Source organism: Calonectris borealis, chromosome 17, assembly GCF_964195595.1.
Source record: "Calonectris borealis chromosome 17, bCalBor7.hap1.2, whole genome shotgun sequence".
NCBI classification, from domain to species: Eukaryota; Metazoa; Chordata; class Aves; order Procellariiformes; family Procellariidae; genus Calonectris; species Calonectris borealis.
Window position 1 is genome coordinate 1,956,157 of NC_134328.1, and position 17,589 is coordinate 1,973,745.

At 45.8% G+C, this 17,589-nt stretch overlaps 2 protein-coding genes across 3 annotated transcripts in view; one reads left to right on the plus strand and one right to left on the minus strand.

Moving 5' to 3' along the window:
* Positions 1-623: 623 nt before the first annotated feature.
* On the plus strand, positions 624-10,650 carry EIF6 (eukaryotic translation initiation factor 6). 2 transcript variants are annotated; one of them, XM_075166261.1, is made up of 6 exons: positions 624-811; positions 897-982; positions 1,894-2,069; positions 3,346-3,522; positions 4,129-4,310; positions 5,507-10,650. In XM_075166261.1, the coding sequence occupies exons 1-6, from the start codon at positions 705-707 to the stop codon at positions 5,514-5,516; spliced, it is 738 nt and encodes a 245-aa protein (XP_075022362.1). In that variant the 5' UTR covers positions 624-704; the 3' UTR covers positions 5,517-10,650. The 2 variants fall into 2 exon arrangements, with proteins under 2 accessions (XP_075022362.1, XP_075022361.1); XM_075166260.1 differs by having other exon boundaries at positions 651-811; positions 4,114-4,310.
* The window catches only part of MMP24 (matrix metallopeptidase 24), a 47,914-nt gene continuing 40,616 nt past the window's right edge, over positions 10,292-17,589 (minus strand). The window contains exons 6-9 of the mRNA XM_075166258.1: positions 16,543-16,757; positions 15,212-15,350; positions 14,039-14,305; positions 10,292-12,828 (exon numbers count right to left, since the gene is read on the minus strand). Coding sequence (XP_075022359.1) covers positions 12,491-12,828; positions 14,039-14,305; positions 15,212-15,350; positions 16,543-16,757 — 959 coding nt within the window. The 3' untranslated portion in view covers positions 10,292-12,490. The remainder of the gene's footprint in view (positions 12,829-14,038; positions 14,306-15,211; positions 15,351-16,542; positions 16,758-17,589) is intronic.

A 17,589-nucleotide genomic window follows, 5' to 3' on the forward strand; every position in this document is an offset into this window, starting at 1 on the left:
GGTGTGTCTGCAGGCGGGTAGCATCCGGACATGGATCGTGTCTGCAGACAGGCGGTGGTGGCCCGCGGTGGCATGTCCAGGCACACAGCAGTGGCATGGCTGGGGCCGTGGTGGCATCACCGGTGGCCTCAGCCCGTGGTGGTGTGTCTGGGCACATGGTGACACGGCGGAGGCCAGGGTGGCATGTGGTGCCTGGGGACGTGCTGCTGCCACGCAGCCGCTGGGGACCGGCGCCGGGGCAGGTCCCTCGGGGGCCGGGGCAGGTCCCTCGGGGGCCGGGGCAGGTCCCTCCGGCGCCGGGGCAGGTCCCTCCGGGGCAGGTCCCTCCGGCGCCGGGGCAGGTCCCTCCGGGGCCGGGGCAGGTCCCTCCGGCGCCGGGGCAGGTCCCTCGGGGGCCGGGGCAGGTCCCTCCGGGGCAGGTCCCTCGGGGGCCGGGGCAGGTCCCTCCGGCGCCGGGGCAGGTCCCTCGGGGGCCGGGGCAGGTCCCTCCGGGGCCGGGGCAGGTCCCTCAGGTCCCGCGCGCCCCCTCATGGCGGCGGCGGCGCCTCCCGGCCGGTGGCGGCGCTGTCTCTGCCAGGCGCGGGCGGGGCCGCTCTGCCCCGCGCCTTCCGCCCGCCGCCGCCGGAAGCGGAAGCGGCGACGCCGCGTGCGCTGGGCAGAGTCTGCGGCGGCCGGTGGCGGTGCGGCCCGTCCCCAGCCCGGCCATGGCTGTCCGCGCCAGCTTCGAGAACAACAACGAGTTGGGCTGCTTCGCCAAGCTCACCAACGCCTACTGCCTCGTGGCCATCGGCGGCTCCGAGAACTTCTACAGGTGAGGGAGCCCCGAGGGCCCGGCCCGGCTGCCGCCGCCTCGGCGAGCCCCGCGGCCGTGCCCTAACGGCGCTTTCTCCTTGCAGCGTCTTCGAGGGGGAGCTCTTCGGGACCATCCCGGTGGTGCACGCCTCCATCGCCGGCTGCCGCATCATCGGCAGAATGTGTGTGGGTAGGTGACGGGGCGGCCCTTCGCCCCCGGACTGCGGCCCGGCCGGGGCCTCGGGGCGAGAAGAGCCCTGGAGCGGCTCCGGTGGAAAGAGGAGAACAATCCCACCTTCGGTGGGGGCACACTGTGGGTCTGGCTGCGGCGGGGAGTCCAACGGGCAGCACCCCGCATCCTCAGAGTTTTTATTTTAATGCTTCAAGTATGTGAAGAGGAGGAGTGAAAATGGAAAAAGTAAAACTTGCCCAGTAACAAAGAGCGGGGATAGCGGGGGGTGTTTGCCTCCCAGGGCTTGCAGATGGGCTAAAGACGCGTGCAAGTCTGCTTTCTGGTAAACTGGGAGAAGTTTCGTTTTTCTTAAGGTTAATGGTTCAGTGCCAGCACTGGAGGGGCAGAGCCCGGGGAGGGGGGAGGCATTAACAAATGTGAAAGTCAAAGAAAAGTCGTTCATTTGTCTCTGGCCAGCAAGACCCTGTTCAGTCAGATGAACTTCTTGCTTGAGCTTTGATCCTGTGGAAAGAACGTCTTTGTCCATCCTATCTTACTGCTTTGCCACAGAAAAGTAATACAAACAAGCGGCACCTGTATGTTTTGTGGGGTAATTGGCATCTATAGGGAAAATTCCTAGTCAAACTGTTACATTGGGAACCTCGGGCTTCCTTTAGTTCTGTTGAAAAAGAGAAGTGATTAAAGATAGTGCCATTCACCCATTTCTACTCTGAGATAAGTCTGTGCTTCATCCTGGTTTTCCCTGTGGTGCTGTGTTATTTTTAAATGGTAATGTTAGTTCTCTTGGGCTGAATTCTGGGCTTGGGAGGAGAGGATAGGGCAAGGGCAATTCAAGCCATTATATGAATATCAGGAAAGTAGAAAGCCCCGTGGAAACATTCTTTTTCTTTTTTTTTTTGTCATTTTAGGAAACAGACATGGACTGTTGGTCCCGAGCAGTACGACAGACCAAGAGCTTCAACATATCCGCAATAGTCTTCCAGATTCTGTGCGAATTCAACGAGTAGAAGAGCGTCTCTCAGCGCTGGGCAATGTCACTACCTGCAATGACTATGTAGCTCTTGTTCATCCAGATCTTGACAGGGTATACGGCTCTATAACACTTTTAATGCATGTGAAATGATTGCCAAGTTGCAGTTTGGGTTTGCGGTTGTTGAGGATTGCTGTATGTAGCGTGGGGATCAGAAGACCTATGCTAACAGCTGAGCTAATGTCACGTAGGAGGCTGTGCTGCCTCATGTTTCCTTTCTTCTCAAGAGACAAGTCTCAAAATTGGATTTTGGACTTCTGACTTGGTTTCAGTTGATCTGCCTCTTTTCCTATATTTATCTTTATTTCTGGATGTGGACCCTGCCCCAAGTATAGCCTGTGCTCTCTTGTTCAGCAGCTGTGGTGAATGCTCTTTGTAGAAGGGAAGGAGCACGATATGGAAATATATTGTTGGGTGCAATTTGCTTTGTGTATGTAAAATTGAATGAATGAGAGTGTGCTTGTGTGTAATAGAGCATAAGGAAGAGTTTAGTCAGGACTACAGCAGTAGTGACAAGCTACTGCTGAGCTAGCTGAAATTTGTAGTAGTTGAAAGAGGCCGTGGATGTGGTGGTGTGCATGTGTACAGAGGGGTGAAAGAAAAATGGAAAGTTCTTGTATGAAAGTTTAAAATAAGGGCAGAGGAGACAAAGTTGCTGATACTTTATGTTTGAGAACTGATATCTTAATAACATTAGAGAGTAGTGTTGTGTGGCTACAGGTAGTGAAGGTCCTTATAGTGTTTGCTTTCGATTTGTGCTAAAGGTGATGAAGAAATGGGACTTGGTGTTAGGAGTGCAAAGGAAAAAAAGGGGTTGGGGGAAAGATAACGGTCTTTACAGCATATTATGTTTCAAATAAGTGTAAAAAGTAAGGTAAGATGGCCAGAGAGGGAGAACGCAAAATAATTCACAGTGAAAACCTGGAGGGGAAGAAAGTTCTGAGAGTTATACAGAAAGATAGGACAATTTTGCCCCAGTGGTCTGGGACTAAAGAGGACTGGTTCACAGGGAATGCCCAGAGAACTGGTATTGACACAACTGATGTACTGCCAACATCCTCCAGAAAGAGGGGAGAAGAGCGTTTCTCAGTAAAGGCACGGTTGTGTTTAGTTACAGCGGCCCCGTTCAGTATGCACAGGTAACTGGAAACATCTGGAGTATGGAGGTTGAGTGGAAGGCAATCCAATGATTGGATTGCAATGGATTGTGAAAGTGGGGACAGGCTTTCAAAGGGGAGGATCCCAGCTGATGGTTGTGTGCAGGAATAGCTTGACTTCAATTCTACGATACCGTTTTGCTGAGGACTTTATTCTCTCTTTCTGTTTGCAGGAGACAGAAGAGATCTTGGCAGATGTACTGAAGGTTGAGGTTTTCAGACAAACGGTAGCAGATCAGGTGCTGGTAGGAAGTTACTGTGTTTTTAGTAACCAAGGAGGAATTGTGCACCCCAAAACTTCAATTGATGATCAGGATGAACTGTCTTCGTTGCTCCAGGTCCCGCTCGTGGTAAGGCATTTGTGGGTTTGTGTTTTCTCTTGCCCCCCCTTCCAACCCAGTTCTCAGTTTTAATGTTTCTGCATCTCATGGGCTCCTAGATACTGTTTTCTCTGCAAAGGTGTTCCAAGTGGGAGATGAGGTGAAGACTTGAACGGGGCAAGTCTTCTGAGACGTTTTCCCTGTCTGAATAAGCTGCTTAGCACCCTTAGTTTGCTTCTGAAACATTGCTCTGCTGGGATTATGCAAATTGTGCTGATTGATTCATACAGAATGTGAGACTGTCTGTGGTTTGGCCAAGGGCAGTGTTTAAAAAGATTAAGTAATAAAATCCTGCGCCTGCTCAATTGGATTTGTGAATTTCACGATTGCTATGCCTTTATGCTTCCTACTTGTTAGATTTTATTTCACTGAATATCACACAATTTCCTCTCCAGAGATTAAAGGCTGTCCATTATCTTTTTATCTGAAATCTTTATAACTTTGTTAATGGCAGAAGCTTTAATCTTTTCAGGAGTGTGAACTAAGGCCCTCCACTAAAGATTGTAATAAGGATGTGTAACGAAATGTGTTGCTGCCAGCATACCCTGTTAACTCTTGCAGCTTTGTTTTTGCCAGGCTGGAACGGTGAATCGTGGCAGCGAGGTCATTGCAGCAGGAATGGTTGTAAATGACTGGTGTGCCTTCTGTGGGCTGGATACAACCAGCACTGAGCTCTCCGTCATCGAGAGTATCTTCAGGCTGAACGAAGCTCAGCCAAGTACCATTGCTACCAACATGAGAGACTCCTTGATTGACAGGTAAGGAGGATCCAGATCGGTGTAGAATCATGATCAAAACAGGCAAGATTTTACTGTAAAACTAACTGCTTTCACAATTGATTTATCTTTTTTTTAATTTTTTTTTTTTTTACTTCCTCTTTCCGTTTGTTGGGTTACTGACAACAATTACCTTGTTGCAGAAGGGTTTGTTTCCTTGTAGCTGATGAGCCTGCTTAGTCCTGTATGGAAAGTGTAAGGGGTTTTGTTGCAGTTATAATACTTTCTGTGAGAAATAGTATCCATTCCAGCTTTCAGATACTTTTTTTCCTAGCTGTTCAGTGCTTAGCTGAATGGATTTTTTTAAACAAATCTTGTTTTAAAAGTTAAAATGCCAGTGACTTTGCTTGATATCTTGGCTTTTGATTGTTGTAACCCGTAAAATTATTATTTCAAATGCCTGCTACAACCATTTCTGGGGCCAAAAAAACTTTGGAGCTTGTCTGCTGCTGCCTTAAATCTTTTTAGCTTAAGGCTGCTGCCTTAAATTTTTTTAAGCCTTTTTGTCAAAGGCTGTGTCCAAGTTACCTTTTAATGGGAGGCAGGTTTTCTTGTTTTCTGCCTGGAGTGGTAGTGATATAAGACCTTGCCCATTGATTAATGTATGCAAATTTTTTTACAAGGTTTAGGCATACGTATAGATGAATGTCCTATACGAACTTCATCTGGGCTTTCATCTGATTACAACTCTTCCGATCATTGCTGTGGTGCTAGAGGTGTGTTCTTGAGCTACCTAGGCCACTGTAGCTTAGTGGCTGAGTTCTGAGTTACCGTAAGAATGTATGGGAATGGTTTATGACATAAGGAAAGAATAAGGAATTCCTTGAATGAAGAACCCTTTGAAAGAGTTCTTTGCTGCCCCTTCACAGTTCCCGTATAAAGGCTTGATGTCTCGGAGCATAACAGAGCCATAATTAAACTTGCTCTGAGCTTTTGATAACTACCTCGACCAGGCTGAGTGTACATTTTGCCTTTGCCAGCTGGACAAGTCTGTTCTTATGGCTGGCTGTTGGCAGCCGCTAGGTCTGCTTCCCTCTTTTCATTTATGTTCTAGGAAGGGAAATTTCTATTGGGCCTCTGTAATGGAGCTTGAGAACTGACCGTACTGGTATTTTGAAATGCCTTCTGCACCCTCTGGCACTCGTCTGCTAAATCTCTTTTCTGTTTTGTCTTTTTAGCTTGACATGAGCAGTGTTGGCTCCTACTTTCCAGAAAGCTCCTAAGGAGTGAAGTGTCAAGCTGCACTTTGGATTACAGACATCTAGACCTTCTGATGTTGTTTCTGCAGGCCTAGCCCAAGGAAGAGTCTACAAAACCAACTTCTCGTAGTGTTTTGTAAACTAAGTATTATTACAAAAACTGACAAATAACATACATAAGTTACAAATAAGGAATGCTCTCTATCCCTTTGCTGACGTTTTCCAGTTCTTCAGCTGTGCTTTCTTGTTTTGTGATGCTGAATGAGCCCTGCAAAGTAGCCCACAATGTTTACTCTTGTGGCTCTTGGATATTGATCACTAGAGATTATTTTTCCTTAAATAATGCATCAGTGTTCTGCTGCACAGCACTCTGAGCACATACATGGCACTGCCCTCTCTTTCCACACTCTTGCTGAAGAGTGGTGTTTCTGCTCTAGGTGCACTTAAGAGCCCCTTGTATGTCCAATACCAAAAGTATAGTAGTTTACTTGCCACAGAATAATTCAGAAGTCATCACCTGCTCTCTTGCAGCTATTCCCACAGGGCCAGTGATTCTGAAGTGATCAGCTCTGATTAAAACTGGAGTTTCTCAAAGTCAGTCCAGGGGCTTCTAACAGCAAAATGTGTGACTGCCTCTGGAACAGTGGTATTTGATCTGTTGTCTGCAGATGCCTGGTGGCATGTGGGCTGCTTCTGGGGCATCTGCAAGAGAGAGCCTAGAAAAGCATGCTATTGCCAGTGGGCTTAAATTTGTTCTACAGGAGTTAGCCACCTACACTGGGAAACTCTTCGGAGTCAGCAAATCAAAAAAGATTTAAACAACCTCATCTTGAGTTATCTTGGCGATAAAGGTTAAGTAACACGGCTCTAACCAGTCACTCCATTCAGTCAAGTGTTACAGATTTGGGAGCTTGCTGATTAAGAGCTGCTGGTGATGATGAAAAGGAGCTGTAGATCCTGCTTTCAGGTAGAAGATAGTAATTTGCTTCTAAACAGAGCTGTTGCTCACTGATCTCTCCTTTCAGTTGCTTTTCTTCTGCTTGCCCGTTAAAGGTGTACTGAAGGCATAGAAATGCCTCCACTTCCCATCCTAAGGGTATGTGGAAGCTCCTTGCTTGCTTCCACGCAGCTGCATGACTTCAGCTGGGTTCTCTTGAGGAGTGCTGTCCTGAAGGCTGTGTGGGCAGAGCTCTTTTTTGGCCCTGGTGCTTCAGGCTTTGTAGAAAACTAAGTAAACTTCCATTTTTGTTTTACTGTCTGGATGTTTAGGGAAGGTTTTATAAGTTTCGGTTGATTAAAGGTTGCTCCTTAAAGTCTTAAATAAAGATTGCCATAGGATCCTCTCTGATCATAGCAGTCCTGCCATCTGGTCTGTCTAGAATGGTAACTGAGCCAGGGGCTGCCACTTCCAGACAGCTCACCTTCCTTCTGCCGTTGGGGAAGCCTGTAAGCAGCTCATAGCTCTACGGCTAACAATTTTTGGTATTTATGGCCCCTTTGATATAGTGGACTACCTTTCTTGGCACTGACTCCAGGTCTTCTCTCCTTAGCATATCTCAGTATTTAGAGTGAGAAGCTGCTTTCCTTTGGCACCTCACAGGGCTCTGTTCTTAGGTACGAACGGCAGAGTCTGACTATCGCTATCGATGTTAGCGTGTACTCGTCCAGTGTGAAATGAGTAAGGCTGAAGTTTTTCTCTGCAACTTCTGTGACTCATTTTTTTTCATTCTGGTTGATAGGCAGGAATCCTGGTTCATATTGGTGATCTTGATGTGTGTTACGCGTTAAAAATTGCTTAGAGGTAAACAAGAAAAATAATCCAGTCTCTGTGTAATCCAAATCCTTAAATAGGAAAGATACCAGGAGAGAGTTGGGGGTTGTGATATGCCAAAGAGGATTAGAGACAGACAGCAGAATAGGGTATTGCTAACTGTGGGGTGTGACCTCTTACAAAAGTTGCATCGAAGCTTGGGAACTGGAAGGTGGCAAACGTGAAACCTGTTCTAAACAAGGGTTTGTGGGAATTCTGAACTAGTAAAATGGACCTATGTACAAGGAAAACAGAAACTATAATAAAGAATGGAATTACTAGAAACACGGATACATAATATCATGAGAGAGAGTATATAAACTTGGTGTTTTAATGGCAAGTCACGTCTTACAAGACCTGTGGAGTTCTTTAAAGGAGTCCACAGGGATATGGAGAAGGTCTGTAATGTTATTTGTATTTCCAAAAGCCATTTAGCAGGTTTTTGTGCCAAAGGCTTTTAAGGACCCTCGGTGAGTGATCCCATGGAATGAGAGGGAAGCCCTTTTAGGTGCTTGAGGATGGGGGAAAAAGTCAGAGTAAATGGTTAGATTTTCCAGGAGTTTCACGGGGAGCTCCACTGGGAGCCATGATGTTCAGCGTTATTGTGTCCTGTTTAGGAAAGGCAGTGGATTAGTGCAGGGAAGTTGGCCCATACTGACTTATTTTGACTAGTAAGGATGAAGAATGACTGACGGGTTGACAGAAAGCTAAATTCAGGGCAGCTGAACGTGAAGTGAAGCATGTTGTGGTTAGGAATCCAAATTTCACACCTGTAGTGATGAACTCTCAGCAGCGCAAGAGCAAATTCTTGGCCTGAAGGTATGTATTTGAACAAAGACGTGCTGAGTCAAAAAAGTAAACAATGTTTGGAGTTAATTAGGAACATAAAGCCCAGACAAAGCATCATTATCTGTAAATCCATGATGCATCTTTATCTTGAGTACTATATGTAGGTTAGATGCAAGTGTTGCACAGTGGTTGCCAAGTTTTTCTGCAAATATGTATTTTTGGGTAATGCTTATCTACTTCATTGTTCATTAAATTTTGCTTCTTCTGTAAACTAAAAACTCCAAAAGAAGCCAGGGGAAAGAAGGAGCGAGATTCTGTTGGTGATTACTTCCCATGAGAACCTGCCTAGCAGGTCAGAGCTTGCAGGCGCAGGGCCATGACTGTGAGAACAACAGCGTGAAACGTAAGGGAGGAATGACAGCTCAGGTGAAGGGTTACAGAACAGCAGAATTACAAGTGGCAGGCCCTTGGCATTACACAGCTTGAGGCACTTAAAGCACTGTGCAACACTTCACTGACCCTTTTTGTGTGCTTTATCTCAAAGGCGGCACTCTCCAACGGCAATGCCAAACAAAGGTATTAAGGAATAGTCAATAAAATCAAGTTGTACGTCCCTGGATTCTTAAAAATGAAATTGTTGAATTGTGAAGCTGTGGGTTATGTACCACAGCTATATACCACCTTTGCTGTCAGGCAGTGGAAGGCAACGCGTGACTTCAGGTGTTACGAAGGGTTGCAGGAATGATCTGAGGAACTATAGCTGTGCTAGACAAGTAAGTCTGATACTATGAGAAAGGTTGGAATCAAGCCCTGGGATGAATGTGACAGGATGGAGAAGCGTTGTCCCGAGGATTTGAGGGAGGAATGAATATCTCGCAGCTCAAGGTTCAGTGAAGAAGTCATAGGGTGTGTAGCTTTGGCTGCCATAGTGTGCTTTAATGTCCAAAAACTTTTGGTCAGGACCCTTCACAGAGGTTTTTAAAAATCTGAGTCCTCATGGTGTGAGATGGGAGATCTCCTTGAGGTTTAATGACTAATTATAAGTTAGGAACAACTAATTCCTCTTACAGTGGAGGACCACCTCTGTTCTGACTGTAGTGATTGTGTATCCCAGCACATTTCTAACTTACCTGGACAAACGAGCCTACTTTACTGATGATGAAATTATTCAAAGTAGTCAAAAACTGGAAAAAAAAATAATGTTGAGTGCAGTACAGTGTGTGTAGTGGGCTGCTTGCTGGAGGGGCTGCAACTGCTGCGCTCAAGGTAAACGTGTGCCAGGACTCCCCTCCGGCTGTACCAATGGCCCGTACTGCAGGGTGCTGTGTTTCAGGCCGGGAGCAGACCTAGAAGAGCCTCTGGCTTATGGGATTAACGTTGTATAGCACGGCTGTTCCCTGCTCTCCTGCGGTGGCAATATGTCCTGGTGCTGCATTTCTGGACAGGAACGGGAACATGGCCACCTGTCCATGGAGATGCTTCAGCCATGCTGATGGGAGGCAGACCGAGTGGATACTCTGCTGATAGCTGCTGTGTTTCTGTAGCATCACACAGGATCCCAGCAAAGAGCTCAGGTGTGGGAATATTAAGGAACTATCCCTTACGCGAATACTGGTGTTTGTGCCCGGATCCAGGTCACCCCAGGACTGCACAGGTGCTAATCTTAACAAAAGAGAGATGATAGCGGCGTCAATGATGGGATTGTACTCGGGGGAGGTGGATCAACTGCTCACCCACCTGCCCCAGCCTCTGCCCAGTGCCAACACTTGTAACTGTAGAGGGCTGTTTCTCAGCCCCTTCAACACCTACAGAAATACCTGACACCCCTGGAAAGCTCAAACACGCAACATCTGCACCAGGAGCCAGTTACGAAGCAGTTAGAAAAGGCATCAAACTGTTTCTCCGGTTCTTTGAAGCCGCAGTTCTTTGAGGAAGGCTGAATTTTGGCAGTTAAGCAGGCGGCTTGCCTTATTGCAGTGGGCTGCCTGGCTCCGCGAGGCAATACGCAGCTGTCTGAGGAAACGGCTCAGCTTGCTACAGACCCAGGCATTGTGCTGCCTGTACAGCTTGGTACTCAGTACAGGGTTTTGAACAGGCCAAAAACCTACCTTTGGGCAGGAGGAAAAAAAATACAAACAAAACCAGACATTTCTCTAGGTTGTAATTTTCTTTTTTTTTTAATGATGGCTGTTGGAAGTTGCTCAAAGGTTTGGGCTGTCACAGTCCCAGAAGAGATGGCAGCGTACAGATGAGTTCGATGTGCCATGTGGCTGTGGCGTTCATAGTGTGCATTCTACCACATATATAGTACACATAGCAACGTACGGAGTAGCATGTGTGGGGGGTGTCTAATTAGTAGCTCCGATTTCATTTGGTCCTTTGCACTCCTTCACCCATCATGAGACGTTACCACATTTTTTCACTAAAATTCAAAGTTTTGCATCTACTAGCTTCTCACTTACTTTGTAATATGTAATATTTTTTTATGTTTAAACACAATAAACAGCTTGGCTATGGAAATCAATTATGAAGGACAAAATACAGTTTGAGACCACGTGTTATGCAGTCCTAGTGGGCTTCACTAGAAGTATCTATTTGTCTATCCTGCTTCACCATAGCAATATTTGAACACTAGTTAGAAATTCAGAATGCTAACAATCTTTCTGCTTCTTCATTCCTCGTCATTGTAATTAGGAATATTTTTAGCATATTTGTCATCCTTGAATTTTTTTTTATAGCTGACATTATAAAGCTGTACTTTTTCTATACTAACTGGACATTCTGTGCATTGCACTTCCATTGCACTGAATAAAATTCAGTTATAGGCAGAGGGCTTACGCTAATCACCTATTCCTTATAGTGAGCGTGCAAAGCAGTTCATATGCCTACATGAATGGCACTTCTGTACAGCGCTGGACTTCACCATTACATTGCATTGCAAGAAACTCTTCTTCCACTCTCATTTAACATGGTAGAAATATCAGCATCGGCAACAAAATGGACTAAGTTTGTGGTTAGGACACAACATCCTAAACCATTCACAACTGTAAGAGGGATAAGCAGAAGCTACTGTTGTAGGAAGAGACTTGTGAAAAGTTACTAGCCAGAAGTTCAGATATTTATCTAGTGTTTACCTGATTTTTAGGTCTCTGTCAAATGTGGCTAGCGATGAACTCATTCTACTGTGTGGCATGCTTCCTTTGGTCCTTGCCAAATATTTGCCTGTGAAGAAGTGAGCAAAAACAAAAAACATTTTGAAGGCAATACAATGTTTGTTACATCTACAGGGATTGGATTTAGTTTTATAAACAGGCCTAATTCTTACTGTATCTTGACTATTTCAGCAAAACATAATGATGATCTCACTCCAAACAAACATTTCCATTCTCCTGAAATCCAACATACAAATTCCACAATCTAGTTATACATGCCACATAACAACAATTCATCTTTTCCCAGCATCTTAACGGGCAGAGTGCAGTCTACGTCTATACATATTTTTCAGTATATCGGTAACCATTGGTTCCTTGTTTCTTGCTGATGGGAGCTTAAAACAACATCATATGACATTTAAATATTTCTTTCATGAATGGCTCCCAAAACAAAAACATGTATTCCCATGATTGTTTTTTTAGACCCAATTACTTTGTCTTCAGATTGTCCCAATCTAGGGCTTGCTGTTGCCAGGTAACTTTATGGTGTCTGGTTTGGTGCTTCTTGAGCTTCTGCTCTGGACTCATTTACCTCTTTGAGTGCTTAGTGGTTCCTCATGCACTGTGCTGAGTGGCAGCGTTGATTAGTTATGAATGTACAAAACATCTGACCAGCAGGTATTGGAAAATTGTATCCAGGTGATTCCCTGGATTTTGTAATAAACTAAGAAGATCTTTTAGAATGGTTCAGCATCAGAATGTCTTCTAACGATACTGAATTGTTCCTGTTCATAGATTTCATGGTCTTAATTCATTTATGAGACAGCTATTAAAAAAATGGTTCTGTTCAGAGGTGGTTTAGCTACACTGGAGAATGCTGGGTTTAACAGGGAGCACTGGTGCAGGGAACTGAAGGAAGTTTCCCGGGTCAGTTGAAACCTGTCTTGAAGACTGATGTTAGCAGAGTGAGCCTGTGGAGGATGGCACACCAAGACTGACACGCGACTGAGGCAGTAAGAAGGAAAAAGGCTCCACACTGCAAGGCTGCCTGTATTTTTTCCAGTTTTCTGGCTTCTTTCGGTCCCAGGCTGTCCAAAACTTGTAGGTCACTGAAGTAGTTTTGTTTAGTAGGCTTTTGAATGCATTTTTTTTCTTTTTTTTTTGTCCATAGTCCTCATCAGATCAATGAGTTGAAATGTGCAGAAGGCTGTGTCATACCCATTCCTGAACAGGTCTTTTGTAATACACAACATTTTGCTGCACCTCTTTGTTTTTAAACTGGAAGATCGTGTATACCAAGACAAGGATACATAGAGACAAAATGCAAGGGATCACAACTGCGATTGCATTTACAGTGCTAGGCACATCGTTTATTGTCACCATAATATCCACATCGTCGTGGGGGAGGCGTCTGTCTTTGCTTCGTTCAACATCCTTCTGGTTACAGCCCATCCAGTCTTTGAGGATTGACCTGGGGTAGCCTGGCTCCACACTTAGCCTCTGGTTATCGAACTTCCAATACTCCTTCCCTTTGTAAAAGTAGGTATAAACTAGGAGACAAAACAGAGAATATTTCTCACCACACCATTTTCAACTTGATAAGCTGTGCTTGTGTGAGGATGTGCGGAGAGCCTGAAAGGCTGGAGGCGGCAGCTGCCTGGGCCAGTAAAACACATTCATCCAGGGCATCCCAAAGCCATTGAAAAGTAAAGGTGGTTTTGGGGCTAGGATTTAAAGGAGAAGCCCACAGAGCACCACTCCCCTTGGCCAAGACAAGCTGTGAATAAAAAAAAAACCCTAACTAACTTTAAAGTGTTCTGTAGGAGTTATTTTTTACTAAAGCATCTGTAAATATGTGCTCGTCATTACCAAGCAATTAACATAGTCTGCAGAATGACAGTGTGTGCCTGGGTGCAATAACGGAAGAATACTTAAGGTTTCTGTTCACCCAGCCTGAGGGAGCAGATGCTGAATAAGACGAGTCCTTTTGGCCACAGAATCCAGAAGATTTGGCCTTTATTAAGGAGCAGTCTTGTCCTGCTGCTAATAAAAGGCTGATGGTTTATGCTACATGTTGTCTGAAGTACCCCTCATCTCCCCAGATGACTCCTTTGATAATCACTCTCAAGTGATTAGAGAAAAAAAAAGAGAAGGGAACAGTGGTGAAAGCATTGGGTCTCCTGCACCTGTCCTCCAGCTTGGCTGGCTCTCTCTGCAATCCTCACGCTGCAGCCCCAAATTTAAACACAGCCTCAACGGCAAAAGCCCCTCCTGTCAGTTCTTTCCCCAACTGGAAGAAGAGGAAGAAGACTTCAAATCAGAGAAAGAAATGTGTTGGAAGGAGCCTCTGGAGGTCCAACCCCTACTCAGAGCATGGCTAACTTCAAAGTACATCAGGCAGGTTGGAGCCTACGACTGAGCTAAGTACAGGTAAGAAACTAGGAGGAAAATGTAAGTTACGGCATCCTTGCAATCAGGGCCCAGGAAAACTCGGGTTGTGGCAGCAAAACCAGAAAAAGTCCCCTTCCCATCCCCCAGAGCTGGCACTACGATGATGTGGTTTAGCAGCTGAGGTACATGGGTTGGGATGAGGGTCACGACGGATCTCAGACTGCTGGTGCTCGCAGGTGTGACCCTAGGACTTCTGAGACTTGATTCCTATCTCAGGAAATATTCAAAACACCCCACACCCAACAACCCAACTCCCAAGGTAGACAAGCTATTACCAATCTAACAGATGTAATGACTGCTGGTACATACAGCCTTCTTTGCTGATAAAGGCTCCCTGTGGAGCCTGAGGGATTCCTCTCCACACGGTGATGGGCTTTGGGTATCCTGGGTCCGTTGCTCTCTTGTCCTCGTTGTACCTCCAGTACCTGTCGCCTTTGAAGAAGTAGGTTTTGCCCACCGGCTCCCAACGCAGAGCTGTGTCGATGCCTTCTCGGGGCAGACAGCTCCCCAGCTCCACCAGACTGTGTGGGTAGCCTGGCTCTGCTGTCACTTCTTTAAAAACCCAGTATTTATCTCCTAGAGATAAATGGGGACACAAACAACAAACAGATTTGCCTAATTAGTAGTTGAATCGATATAAATGTAAAATAGCCACAATGAACCACAGCATGTTGAGGACTTCCAGGCTTAACTGTATTACATGAAAAAGCTGCTCCTCCTCTTCATTTTGAACCCGAAACCTCCTGATTTCATTTGCTGCTCCTCAGCTCTTGTTTGAAAGAGATGTTAAACAACCCTTTCCCATTTACCTTCCCTAGGCCAGTCATGATTTCAAAGACTTCTCTCATATCCTGTCTTTGTCATCCCTCATTCAGGCTGAGGAGTTCCTCGCAGGAGGTCAGCCCATACTTTTCGATCATTTCTGTTGCCTTTCTCTGAGCCTTCTCAAGTTTTAATACAGTTTATTGAGCTGAGGGACTGAAGCTGCAGACATAAATTCAGAAGAGCAGGTACTGTGTTTCCGTACGGGGGCACGCCGATGCTTTCCAGCCACTCTTCCTTGCTTACAACTTGCTCTCAAGTAACAGGATCCTGTTCAGACGCTGAACAGCATAAGGTTGGTCATTTTGTCTCTTTAGGAGACAATTGTCCAGAAATGTGGTTTGGGAGTGCCCTATACCTGGACAGGCCCTACTACATGTTCAAGGAGATAGGCAGGAGACTGACACTCCCTGGGAAACAGGAGCTATTTCTTGTTATCACATGGAAGCCAGCTTTCACTAATCAATATTAGCTTTATGCAGAGATTGTCCTGGCAAGGCCAGCCCACGCTAAACTCTATTTTAAGGATTAGTGGCTGCTTGAAGTGTCCCCTTGGAAAAGGACAAGGATGCAGCATACCTGTTTTCACCATCTTCATGCCATAAAAGAAGAGTGTGATATGAGGCAGGTGTGGTAGGCTTGTATTGAAATGTACTGTACCTTTGAAGAAGACGAATTTTCCATCAGACCGCTCATAGGCCGCATCAATCTTTGCAGGGAGGCCTTTCCAGAACTGCTCAATTTGCATGGGATATCCCTCCTGCACTCGGTTGTTGCGCAGACGCCAGAACCAGCGATCCTGAGAAAACCAGAAGCGTCTTCAGACTGAGTATTTTTATCTTGCAGTCAAATCAGGCTGGGCGTCCAGCATCAAGCATTACTAATCCCTGCCTAGGCCCCGTAACCATTAAAGAGAGAAGTCCTGGTTCAGATGACAGCTCCAACCCAGCCCAACACTGTCTCCAGTGAGGGAAGTGCTTCGTGGGGAAGATAGCAGCCAAAAGGGTGAGAAGTTGATTGCTGGTGCTGTGAAAAAGGGTGGAAAGGAGGAGAGGAAAAAGGAGCAGGGGGAAGCAAGTCCACAGTTATAAGCGTTATGAACTCATTTGTGCGTGTCTCGTCACTGAGGTGTCACACTTGTCCTGGTACAACTGGTGCTCACCTATCAGACCCCAGGAGAGCCATACAGCCTTAACGTTACCTGGTGACTGTGTGAAGCACGCAACGTCCAAAGGCACAAAGGAGTTATTAAATATCCCTTTAGATACGAGATAATTAGTTAAAGCCATAGTGGATGCTCAGGGATGAGTAAGAGCAGGACAGAGCCTGTGAGGCTTCTCCCAGATACTGTCCCAGCCTTCAACTATTTTCAGTTCAGGCATTTTCTGCAACTGATATGGTTTGTCCATTTAATGACCTTCAATATATCCCTCTCCATATTCACACCCATTGGGCAGAGTGAAAGCCACAGGTATTTTGGGAATGGGACCATGGATTTCCATATTCAAGGCACTCTAACGTGCACTATTGAGCAAAGCCTCTCCTTCCTCCCTGGCTGTAGTTTACAAGCAAGGTTGACCCAAACTCCCCAAGAGCTTCAGGTAGGCTGAGTGCTCCCTGCAGCCCAGGGTTCGATGCATGCCGTCTCTGGAGGCAACGAGGCTTAATCGCTGGTTAGGTACTGGTATTGCTTTCTGGCTTTACCGGTGGCTCCTCTCTGAGTTTGATGGTGTCTGAACTCTCTGCCAGTGCATCCAGTTCACATTGTGGTGCACAGGCTGCCTGGGCATTTTGTGAATCCCATCAGGCACTGTTTCCAAATATTACAAAGCCAATCTGCTTACATTTCCTTCTAATATTGCTCATTCATCAGCCTCAGAGGAACAGCTATTTTCACAGGCATTTCAAATCTCACTACCTTATACTTCTATTAATCCTTTCCAGCAATAAGACTAAAGAGAGACTCCTGGGTAAGCAGGAATTTTTAGTACCTTGAAAACAAACATTTCTCCTCTAAAGAGAGCCACAGTGTTAAAGTTGCCATCACAGATGTTAGGTTTCGTGCCAGGAGGAGATGGCCTGTCACCCAGAGGAGGACTAGGAGGTCTTGGCTGTCTCTCGTGTTTTCTTTCCGAAGTGGAGTGAATTCTGCGAACAGGAAGAGTCGGTAAAGGCCTGGTTGGCTCCAGGGGCTCAATAGGAGGACCTAGAAGTGAAAAGAAAAATTATTAGCAAAGTAAACAAGTTTCAATTTTCTGTGCTTCCCTCGTAGGTTTTAAAAGGCAACAGGCCAGATGAATAGCATTGCGAGGAATTTACATACTCCTTATGCAGAGCTCACTCCCTAGAAATGGGGAGCAGAACGAGATGCGTCCACACCTGAAAGATGTTCCAAAACAGATGAGCAATAAGAATGGAGGAAGAGTTTTTGTAGCTCTTCCCAAGGAGGCTGGAGCTAAAAGGAAGGAGGAGCCACACCAATCACGTTCCTAACTGAAATGAAAGGTAATAACCCTTGAATAGTAACGTTTAGTAGACTGTAAAAAAAAAACCCCAACAACCAAAAAAAAACAAAAACCAAAGCAAAACCAGAAAAAAGTTAGGGTGTGAAAACCAATGCTGCAATCTAAGGGGAACTGCAGGGGAATTTAGAAGTCAGAAAGCAATTACTTTATTACAGTTTAGTCAACAATCTTTGCTTTCAGAACACCATGGGAACTCTGATGAACAGCCGTGATAAGGGACCATGCTCTCATTCAAATTATGCCCCCCACAAGCACAGCTCTCCCCTTCGACCCTTACCCAGCTCAGCTTTGAGATCTGACAAGGCTGCAGGAATATAAAGAGTTATAAAAATACGAGTGACTTAGACTTGGAGCAGAGGTCTGCTTTTAAACCAACTCTGCCATAGGACGATTTCATTAACAGTTAGTGATAAAATCTGGACCAAATCTAATTAAGAGAGCCATAGATTTCTTGTTACTTCTCAGAGAAGGCCACAAGATAGTATGACAATAAGCAGAAGGCTATTAGAAGCA

Coding starts and splice junctions, on each gene's coding strand:
- EIF6 (XM_075166260.1), top strand. CDS start 705: ATGGCTGTCCGCGCCAGCTTCGAGAACAACAACGAGTTGGGCTGCTTC. Junction 983..1,893: donor CATCGGCAGAATGTGTGTGG/GTAGGTGACGGG, acceptor TTGTCATTTTAG/GAAACAGACATGGACTGTTG. Junction 3,523..4,113: donor TGCTCCAGGTCCCGCTCGTG/GTAAGGCATTTG, acceptor TAACTCTTGCAG/CTTTGTTTTTGCCAGGCTGG.